The 11,383-nt window shown below is 39.5% G+C and overlaps 1 protein-coding gene across 1 annotated transcript; it reads left to right on the forward strand.

Moving 5' to 3' along the window:
- Window positions 1-736: 736 nt before the first annotated feature.
- LOC139736865 (small nuclear ribonucleoprotein Sm D1-like) lies at window positions 737-7,008 on the forward strand. The gene is made up of 4 exons (XM_071647530.1): window positions 737-826; window positions 3,405-3,481; window positions 4,470-4,661; window positions 5,829-7,008. Exons 1-4 carry the CDS (start codon window positions 813-815, stop codon window positions 5,906-5,908), a joined length of 363 nt encoding a protein of 120 aa, XP_071503631.1. The 5' UTR covers window positions 737-812; the 3' UTR covers window positions 5,909-7,008.
- The last annotated feature ends 4,375 nt before the right edge of the window (window positions 7,009-11,383 follow it).

Here is an 11,383-nt window from a genome sequence, read left to right on the forward strand (position 1 = left end):
TGGTATGAGATAAGAGAAGGATGAGAGAGGGCGCTATAATATGAATGTAAAAATGACCCAATTGCTATAAGTCCTTCATTCTTACATTCATATTAGATTTCATTCATTCATTTCAGGCACTTCTGGGGGTAATTAGGATTTATCATTTATCCACAAGATGAGTCCATGCATAGGCTACAATTTCCCATGTCAAACTGATCAATTTGGTCAAAAATTGGACTTGGGTCATTCTTATATTCAGGTCTTCAATTGCAACTTGAATAAAATACCAGGGTTCAAAAATCAAACCTGTAACATGTTCCTTTCCACAAAGCAAGTTATGATTGATATGAGAAGAATATGTATATATACAGCTTGTTTTTGCAAAGTTGTATTTGATTCATAGGACTTCTGTTTGATTTTGGGAGTTGTAGTCTTTCCTTAGTCGTCATCCAACAAGAACCTGAAAATGAAACAAAGAAACACCTTTTTTTTCCTACTCTAGGTCTAGCTATCATAAGACGAGTGAGCAGTTAAGTTACATAATATTGTGTGCGCGTGCAGCTATCTGATTGACATGGGTTTCTTGTCTTTTTTCAGCAAAGATTCTTAAAAAAAAAAAAATTATCTTTGCTTTTGAACAGCTTTTCAGCACGATTTTGATAGGACCTACCGAGCGCTAGCGAGCAGCGCCCAGCCGGTCAGGCAGACAGCTATAGAACTATCTGCTGCCCTCTACGACCATAAATCGTTCATTGTTGTTTGCACGACGTAGCGCGTCAGTTGAACGCCGAATTTTTACTGTCGGATTCGCTTGGAAATCCGACATCATCATGAAGTTAGTGAGGTAAGTAACTGATGATAAGCAATTAAGAGGAATATATTAATCACGTCCTTGGTTTCATGTATGTTTTGTTCCATTTGGCTAACAGGAATGATAAATTCTAGCTATAGAACGGAGAATGGCAATGCTGCGTATCTTAGCAATACGTGGGACTAAGGAGAGATGTGAACAGAGTCGTTCGATGGGTTTTTGTGTTTCTAAATTATAGGGCAGACTGCAGTTGGGGCACAAATGAAGTCCGTATCTCTGGCGCCGTCTTTCCATCCCTTTTTAGCATGCAGTACTGAAACAGTGCCCCAATGCTATGGTAGTATGAGTGCTGTAGGATTCGTAACTGACCCGACAAAGAAAGGGTTTTCCTAACGTTAGCTAGCTCGCTACGTCGTGTACCGTACCCTTCCCAGAGTCAGACGTAGACCCAGGGCCAGGCATAAGGCAGTCTATCAATCGTCTGATCATTGTTGGCGCTAACGTATTTGTAATTTAAGTAAAATTTACTTTCTCATCCATCTCTTCTTAAATATAACATATTTAATTGAATTTCACTAGCGAACCATGGCCATGTTGGGCGCTTCGCCGCGCTTGTGTATTTTCACACCTTGTCAACATGGTCAACAAATGACTTCCAAAATAGGCAGTCTTTACAACCACACGCGTGTGTCTTTACCATCCAGCCACACGAGTGTGGTTGTAGCCATGGCCTGAGTTGCTGGATACAGCCACATTCGTGTGTGAATGTACATGTACGAGGGATATACACACACGGACGTACGGTACGGGAGAAGATGATCGCCGTGCGTGCATGTCAAACACGTAAACGCCACACAATCAGCCTGCTCACAAAGTGATGAAAGTAACCCCATTTTCATACCTTTTAATATTGTTATTTTACAAATAAATTTATATTTTTCGCTCCGTTCTCATCGTGTTTGCTTGATTTTATGGGTGTAGAATTAATAGCAAAGTTACAACTGCCGCTAAATTGGGGGACTTTGGATTGACATCGCTAAACTGCTGGTGCGTTGTGCAAGCGATCGCTCAGCGCAGTTGATTGTGCCGCCCGCCCGCCCCAGCAGGGACCCGGACCCGCGCGCCGGCTGCCTGTGTACACTGGATCGTGGATGCGTGATTTGCGAGTACCCGAACGAACGAAGGCGAAGTCTCAATAACGACACTATGTATCAAAATCAATTGTAACTTTAAATTCACCTCATCAAATCAAGAAAATGACAATAAAGTTTAAAATGAAAAAGTAAAATTGTCTGACAGTTAGATGGTGTGATTAAATGGGATTCATATAGGAGGCAGGTTCATGTTCATCGCATTGTTACGCCTTTGCGGTGGTGCATGATCGCGTGTTGATGCGGCCGGCCACACACACCTTCCCGCTACGCAATAGCTTCTTCGTGTGTGTGTGGATATGTACATTACACACGAGTGTGGCTGTATCCAGCAACAAGGGTCATGGCTACAACCACACTCGTGTGGCTGGATGGTAAAGACACACGCGTGTGGTTGTATACACTGCCTTCCAAATATGCACAGACGTGCAGACTTGCCCTCTTGAGTCTTGCTCTATTTCATAATTCCACAACACAACCGGCACTGCCACTGGAAGTTAGCATGGGCATGGCGTGGATGTGTCGTCTTGGACATTTTGCTGACTAAACCATACAGATATAGGCCATGACCATGTATGAATGGTTTATGATGACACTGACAGCATCGATCAAACTAACAAACTTGTTAGTCTCAGAAACTCTGTTGAATTGAAGATTTAATAGCCCAACCAAACGCTATGCGAGCACGAGCGACATTGTGTAACAGTAACACTAACACTACAGACACAGTACATTGTCATTGTATACAGAGCAGAGACGGGGGACTTGAAGCTGAAAATATTTGCCGTTTTCACATCCCCCCATCTCTTCTCCCCGCTTTTCTCTTTCACCCTTCGCTTTAGCTCCCCCCTTATGTAAACTATTTTAGATTGTAATACAATTTGCATTCAAACTAACAGACACACACACACACACGCACACTGAACATTGAATAGCAACTCTGCAAATCACTTTGCCTTAAGAATTTATACCATAATACAAGCTGACTGAGTGAAAGGGAAAAATACTCTAGAGTATCTTTTTAAAGATACCATACAAGAAATATTAATAACTTGCTGTTATTGCTGTGATCATTCACGATATAATCCCTACATTCATCTTGCGTCCACAAGTCTTGACCTGTGAATGTGAAAGTTCTTTTGAACATATGATCATGTGATCATCACCTTGTTGTTGTTCTTGTGTGTGTGTGTGTGTGTGTGTGTGTGTAATTTTCTGAGCTGTGGGCATCGGGGCTTTTACTGCTAATTCCGATGCATTCTGTAACTTAATTTTTTGTTACCACAGGTATTCATTGATCTGTGGGCATATACAAATGTATCGTTAAATAGTGTAGAAAACCTGATAAATGAATGAAAATAATCTCAAATTAAACTTTCTGATTGTTTTGCAGAATGGTAATCCTACATGTACTTCTCGTGATAACTGTTGTGCTACGTCTTCTTTTCTCTTTCCTCCAGGTTTCTAATGAAGCTCAGTCATGAGACTGTAACCATTGAGTTGAAGAATGGCACCCAGGTACATGGAACAATCACAGGTGTGTACAATAGCTTTCTGTGCGTTCTGTCCATTGTTATTGCATATAATATGTGTATGTATACCCTTGTCTTTTTTTTTTTTTTTTTTAAAAACTTATAAACATCTATTGTATGATTTTGGGGAAGGAAAATAATGCTATGTGTCTATAAGATCTAGAAGTCTGTCAGCTGCTAAAGTGGGGAATTATGATTATCCTTAATTTGACTTCTTTCAGTTTACTTTCTTTGAATTGAGGATATATGATAACTTTCTGCTAGTAAAATATCCACATTAATGATTTGCAAACAACTTGGCAGAAAGTGGCCTCTTTATAGTGATGCCTATCCTAAGATGCAAACGCATTCTCTTATTTCTGCACATGCATACTGCAACGCTGCACACTGGCACTGGTCCGACGGTCCCTGACCAGTCAAAAATCACTGTTGGACCATTTTTTTTCAGGAATGGACCAGTATGAAATGAAAAAAAAAAAAAAAAACCCTGAAAATTCACTGGTCCGACAGACCAGTAGAAAAAAATGGGTTACTGTAAAAGTGGATATTTTCGCGCGACTAATTTTTCGCGCTTGGCCAGGTAAGAAGAGTTTCGCGTGTTTTCAATTTTGCGGAATCAAGACATGATGCACAGGAACCTATGGCTAGCAAAAATATTCGCGTGCTTCTATTTTCACGGTAGTTTCTGGTTGCGCGAAATGCTTGAAAATTTCAACACCGCGAAAATTTCCACTTTTACAGTAGTGTGCAGCCATGCATACTGACCTAATGACATAAGACCCCTTGCAATGTAACCCTGTCGTCTATAAGGAAATAAAGAGTGTGTGACCATCACGTTGGGAGATGACAGTGTGTGTGTGTGTTTTCTTACCAGTACTGCCTGTTGCCACCCAAGTGAAAGTAGCATTATGGTAAATGGCATGATTTATGACCAACATACTCTATGTCAGGCATTTAAGTTATTAATTATCACTTCTAAATTCTATTTTTCAGGTGTTGATGTCAGCATGAACACCCACCTAAAATCGGTCAAACTCACGCCCAAGAACAGAGAGCCTGTTCAGCTGGAGACCCTCAGTATCCGTGGAAACAACATCCGCTACTACATCCTGCCAGACAGTCTCCCCCTGGATCAGCTCCTCATTGACGACACACCAAAAGCCCGGGCGAGGAAGAAGGAAGCATGTAAGTCGAGGCATTATGTGCAGAGACTCCAACTCTCCCTCATTTGGTGGGATGTCTCCCACTTTGATACCATTTACTCAAAGTCTCCCGCTCTTCTGCCTGAGTTTGAATTCTCCCGCTTGGAACTCACCTGCGGCCCACCCAACTTCAGTTTTGTCGCATGTTAGTTTTGTCATGTGTGCTAAAAAATAAGGCTGAGAAAGCGCCAGAGAGCAACTATTAGCCTACAGCCTGGAGTCCTCTCATTAGGGATCTTGTCCTTCGAGCTTGTGATGTGCGCATGTTTGAGCAGTCATTCTCCAGTTTGCTAGGGTGTTCAGATGGGAGAATCTCCCGTTTAAGAGCTGCGTTGCATTTGAGTCTGTATCTAACCTGATGGTCGAGGGACTAGTAATCATTTCATTATTCTTAGGACCTTCAATGAGCCTAACTGAATCCCAGCTTTGTTGCTAACAATCAAAGTTAGCTTGACTCTTTCACATGTATCTGACAGTTAGCCCAAGATTTTGAGTGCACACATTTTCTAAAAATGACAAGGATTTGTAGGGTGTGACAGATGGAGATCCACTGAGTTCAGTTGTGATGCAAGTACATAGATAACAAATCAGTCAGTGAAAGTATTCAACTAACAAACATTGACTATCGGACACCTATGTGTTCTGCACAGATGCGTGCCAACTTTCTGTTTGTGCACCAGAAATTCTGCTAAATGCACTGTACTTGTTGGACCTCTGTTCAAATGCTATCTTTGTGCTAACAACAAAGCTGTGAAAGTCCCATTCCATCGGAACACTTTGAATAGTCTTCCATTCATGTTTGGTCAAATTTATTTTTCATCAATTGGCCTAAAAAGTAGAAAGAATGATGATACAGTTACAATGATTTGACAGAAAACATGTCCACCTGTCAGATTTATCTAGCTTCATACTTAGTGACCCAGAATTCTATGATGATGTTAAACCAGAAACAGTAACAACTTGAAACTTGCGAATTGCCAGTACAGTGCATCATGTAGACAAACACTTCCTCATGCATTGTACTTTCAACGAATCTTTGCTCCTTGCAAATATTCTTGAAAGTTAAGTCACATGAAGATTTCTGGTTTTACAGTATTGTAGAACGTATTACATCCTTATTCATGCTTCTTTTCTCTTCGTTTTCTTTCAGCTATGGGAAGAGGAAGAGGGCGTGGCCGAGGAAGAGGAGGGCGTGGCAGGGGCAGGGGGCGTGGCGGTCCGAGGAGATAGAACAACGTCTCTTATTTTGTGTATATTGATGTTAATAGTGTTTTGTTTTCCCAGACATAGAGAAATGTCTGTTCACAAGGGGAACTGGATTACAGCAGTGCTCCAGTGTGATGTTCTGATTGTTGGAATATGTACTGTAAAAGCTGATATTTTTGTGAGGATTCAATTTTTGTGCATATCATGAATCACTGTGGGTGCGTGAATATAACAACGCACAAAAATGTTGCCACCTGGTGCACCAGCATAGTTAATAGACAGGCATTAGTGTACTTCCAATATCCTCGGTGTCAAATCCTGAAAACAGCATCCTGCAAAAATGTCCAACCTCATTCACAAAAATATCTGTACACCAAAATGACAGCTTTTACAGTATTTGTAGGAGGAAAACGAAAAAGGTGCCATGTCTTTTCAATACAAGTCCCTTAATCAAACCAATGTGATTCAAGTTCTGGCAACCACTGAGGTGTGCCGCTCATCTGTAGGGAAATAATGGTTTATCTCCTCATTTTTGGCTTAGCAATCTTTTTATCTGCTGCTTCCGAGTAAAACAGATACATTGCACATTTATTCTATCATGTCCAGACGAATGATTCATGACCTAAACCCTGTATTCCCCAGAAAATCAAAGGCATATTGACGTTTGTACAGTGTTGGTAAACTTTGTTGATAGGAGACTTTACTTCATTCTCATTTGTGCTCTTTTTCACTCTCTTTCTCATGTAATTATGTTTTGTTAAGATAATCGTTTGACCTTCATCCAATGATATCAATCAGTTTCAGTGCATAAGACCCCAGCAAGAGCAGAAAAGTTGATGTATGAGATATTTGTCGGGTGAATATTCCGGTGTACATAGGAAAGGGGAGTGTTCACACTTTATTTTGTATTTCTTTGCTTTTTGCAAAACCTGCCAATAATGGAATACTTTTTGTCTAGCTAGTTGCAGCCAGTAAAATATATTATTGGAGGAGTGACACATGGAAGTTCATTTATTTCACAGTATTTACTTCTGAAAGTACTGGTGTACTTCGAACTGCTTAGGCTAAAAAAGGCACATCAATTTTAAGAAAAAATGACATAAAAAATTCTTGTTTCCACAAGTACTTTGCTCCGGAACACTTTTTTTTTTTACTGTCTTTTATGTAATTTGCTAAGTTTTTGTTTTTGATGAGGATTTTTTTAAAAATTATTTTACTGTGATGGACTGCACGCAGTTGGCAAAGACATAGGGAGGAAGGATGTGACTTTTTTTTTTCTCATACCACTGAGAAAACTGATTTTGTAGTACTTTTGTCTTCATCATGTAGCTTGACTTATGCATCACAAGTTATTTGTTATTAAATTGCTAATCTTGTAACTTCAATCTCTCAGTGTGTGTATGTAATGACAGTAGACTAAAGCAAGTGTGGCTATACTTGTTCTGCAGTTAGGGTATGTGTGAGGATGTGGATGTGTGTGTGTGTGTGTGTGTGTGTGTGTGTGTTAAGATGCCTCCTTGGGTGTAATTTTACATCATGTATGGAATTTATGTGATACAGCAGCATTAGTGAGTGGAATACAAAGCTGCCAATTATTTCTTGTGTGTGTGTGTGTGTGAAAAAGAGCTTGATATTGAATAAAATTCAAAGAAAGAATCATAAAAAGTGTGTGTGTGTGTGTGCACATGTGTGTGTATTTCTTGTGAATATGAGTTTTATATCAAACAAAATTTGAATATACAGTAGAATACACAAAAAGTCAAAAGATGGTGTATATACCACTAGCCTCATAATATCAACCATACTTTCAAACTAACAAAAAAAAAAAACATAACACTGTCAATTGATTTTTAGGTTTTTAATTTGTTGATTAGTGATGCTCTTCTGAAAAGTACATTATACAGATGCACGATCATTCTAATGTTTTCTGTGAGATGGTTACCCTATGATGTCACCATGAGAACAAAGAAGAGAAATCCATTATGTTGCCCCTTTACTCATAATGGATGCTTTATTTGGTATGTTCAGAGTTGTGACGGAGAACAATTCCTAGTACAGGTACGCACAAATGACAGATGACACACATGCACTCATATTTATACACACATGTGTCTACCTAACATTGTATGCATTCATTCATCCACTTATGACATCAACAGAACATTCCTTGCCTCAACATTTCTATTGAAGTACAAAAATAAACATTTTCTTGAATTTTTAAATGAAGTTGACAGTTAAAAGTTATTAGTAATGAGAATAATGTTTTGAAGCTGCTCACTATTTTGATTTCTAATCCTTGCATGCACCAAAACTTAAATGATTATTTCAACAAACTTGGACATATTAAGTGCACGATTACCTTTCTGCTGCTTACCTGACATTCTTGATATGGACATATGTTAGATGGACAGGGCATGACACAACTTCATATTCTTCACAGCATCACATTCTCTTGCTCTGAGACGCTTGTTATTCTTCCATGAAACTTGTTCACACCTCATTTTAAAGTATAACATGGAGTTCAGTGTAGGCCCACACTCGTATCCAATCGACGTTGCTACGCAATGCCAACGTCTCATTTTCAAGTAATCTTGAGTAGGGACCTAGGCATTGTCTCTGAGTACTGTATACTCCGAATATTTCGCGAGGTTTTTATTTTTGCGAGTGAGCTGCTATCTGCGTAATTAAAAACACGCGAAAATATTGACTCAAATGCCGATATGAATGTAAAATACGCTTAAACGTTTTCTCCGTTCAGACAGGACTCCACGATCGCGAATTTAATCACTCATGAAATTGCTGGGAAGTCCCAATTCGTGAAAATTTAGACTCGCGAAATATATGGCGTATACAGTATGTATGTGCTTTACAGATACAGTGTATCCAATTTCCTTCTGTATATTCTTGACATTATATTCTGTCGTAGAAAAAAAATACGATTAAACAATGAATTTCAATTCATCTTGGATACTGTGGAAATGTGTTTATTCTTGGGTGATTTATCAGACATGATGAACAGCAAATTAAATCCCTTGCAATATTACATAACTTAAAACTACTAAACTTTTAAAAGCTATACATTTGGGGAAAATTGCATCTTACATTGCACCGATAATGCTTGACAATTTGTGCCTAAAAGAATTGGTACTATCGTAACAGTCACAAAGATCAAAATCGGATTGCCATTGAGTTGAACATGCTCTTGTGTGCTCAACCAATGCCAAGTCGAGGAGGAACCTGAATGAGATGGGGACTGGGGTAGAGACAAGTAGAGATTACAGAAATACATTTCCTTCTGCTGTGGTAGATAATTGCCATCGCGACTCTACAGAGGGCGCTACACACTCTTATCCGAAATTCCGTAATGGCGCTGTCGTGTTGACAACATAGACGCCAGAATACCGAAATATGGTAATTGCTTTTAATTTCTTTTTTGAAGTTTTCGTATAATGTTGGGTATGAGCTAACTCAAGCATTTGCAAACATGTTGAGGTTGTGGGCGTGTTTGTTATGAAATCGGTGTATGATAATCACGAGATTTCCCTCGAAATTGGTCCTTCCAATTATCGTTCAGACAGCTGAGCTGTATCACGGTAGCTGCTGAGTGCTGCTGTGCTGCATGTCACTTGTTTGTGTGCTCCGTTGCGTTGTATGCGGTAGCTTTGTTTTGTTTTTGGATATATCGGATAGGAGCCCCTGCCCTGGGCCTGGTGCTCTGCCCCTCTGGTACACCATATGCCAGCAACCCTGCGCCAGAGTAAAGAGGCATCGCGTAGAACTCTGTTTACTCGTTTGTAGTTAGTATTGTTGTAATCTACCGGGTATTACCTACTTTTTTGTTTACCGAAATAAAGCTTTAAAGGTACGTAGTGCTAGTGCTCAGTAGTGGTGCCTCATGCCCGTAAGTGTAACATACATTAATATTACAAATGTAAATTATACTTGGGTGACCCGCACCTCGTCATAGTTAATGTTTGCGCATATTTGAATCACATTTCGCCACTAAAATTCTTTGAAATCCAACTCGCATACAGGAAAAATGCTGAAAATTCCAATGAAATCATAAGCTCACTGTCACTGACCGATATCGAAAATTTGCAGCTATTATGGTCGTCAAACGCGAACGATGCGAAAAAGTTGCGCGCTAAGGAAGGGGCCCGCAACTCGTCACCCGTGCTCCCATAGACAAAGCATGTAAAAGATGTGTGCGGGTGACCGTGATGCTCCCATAGACATACACGTAAAAGATGCGTGCGGGGACAGTGTCAGTGGTGATACTTATAAACACGTAGGGTCCTATTCTGATTAAAATTTTAGATTTTCGCGAAAAACTGTTTGGTTTTCACCAAAATTTGCTTGGTTGTGGTAGCCCTGCCAAGTTTCAAGCGTACTGAACGCAGTCCCGGGCATAAATTTTTGTTTAGTGCGCTTAAAACAATTTTTAGCGGGGTGACGGTATTCGGGCCCCTGACGAGGTGCGGGCACCTCGCTATACTACGTTTAAATTTTAGTGGCATTTGATTTGATGTGCATATCAAATTAGAAATCTATAAACATTAGAATCTAAAGAATTCCAATGTCCACAAACCGTTTATAGAATCTAGACCATGTGTCCAGCAGGAATGATATGAAAATAATTTCTTTATTCATCATGATCAAGGCTCAAGCCAATGTTATTGTAGTTATATGTACATTTACAGGCACCTTGATTAATGTGATATAGAGGTCTACAGATGTAGTCTGCAATGTCTACTAGGGGTTTCTACATAAGAAATTCCATCCCTCCATTTACTTGCGAGATACGGACATTTTATGTCATGAACTGTTTGTTGTATCTCGAAATGTAGTTATACCAGGTATTGTCTCCTTGAATACTTCCTAGTAGGCCTAGAGATTAGAGTTTTTACCAGAGCAATATGCATCAATGGAGATACACTGTGTAATCTTTTTATACATCTAGGTTAATCTGGTAGACCTCATTGGAGCTATTCTATTCTATATTTTACATTTTTATTGCTCATTATCTTGACCTTACCACTCTTTCTTTCCACCTTAACTTTTAATCCTTGGAACATTTTTGTCCATTATCTCTCATTCATTCTTCCCGCCAGCCTTTTTCTTTTTTTTTTCCCATCCTGACTCTTGACTTTGCAGTCATGTCTTTTTCAAACGATCTTTGTCTGTCTACCTTGGTCCCTATAAACACAATTTAGCAATCATTTCTTTACATTTAGATTGAAGGACACGCTGAAAGAAATTAAATCTCTATTTCATAATGATGAGGCCAAATATCACCAGATCAACATTTGTTTTACCTCTCGTTGTGAAGTAAAGGACCCTACACTGCAGTACTATGACTGTTGTATTTCATGTTTGCTAAGTACTATCTCCATGACTCTCCTTTCAGTTATCTCAAGTGCTGGATGATATCTCATGCAGTCCTTCCGCATGAGTGCCTGTGTTTCTCGAGCCTCATAGCTCCCGCCACTCGATCCCGCA

Source organism: Diadema antillarum, unplaced genomic scaffold, assembly GCF_040938485.1.
Source record: "Diadema antillarum isolate AM-2024a unplaced genomic scaffold, OU_Dant_1.0 scf00000028, whole genome shotgun sequence".
NCBI classification, from domain to species: domain Eukaryota; kingdom Metazoa; phylum Echinodermata; class Echinoidea; order Diadematoida; family Diadematidae; genus Diadema; species Diadema antillarum.

Coding starts and splice junctions, on each gene's coding strand:
- LOC139736865 (XM_071647530.1), top strand. Junction 3,482..4,469: donor GGTACATGGAACAATCACAG/GTGTGTACAATA, acceptor TCTATTTTTCAG/GTGTTGATGTCAGCATGAAC. Junction 4,662..5,828: donor GGCGAGGAAGAAGGAAGCAT/GTAAGTCGAGGC, acceptor GTTTTCTTTCAG/CTATGGGAAGAGGAAGAGGG.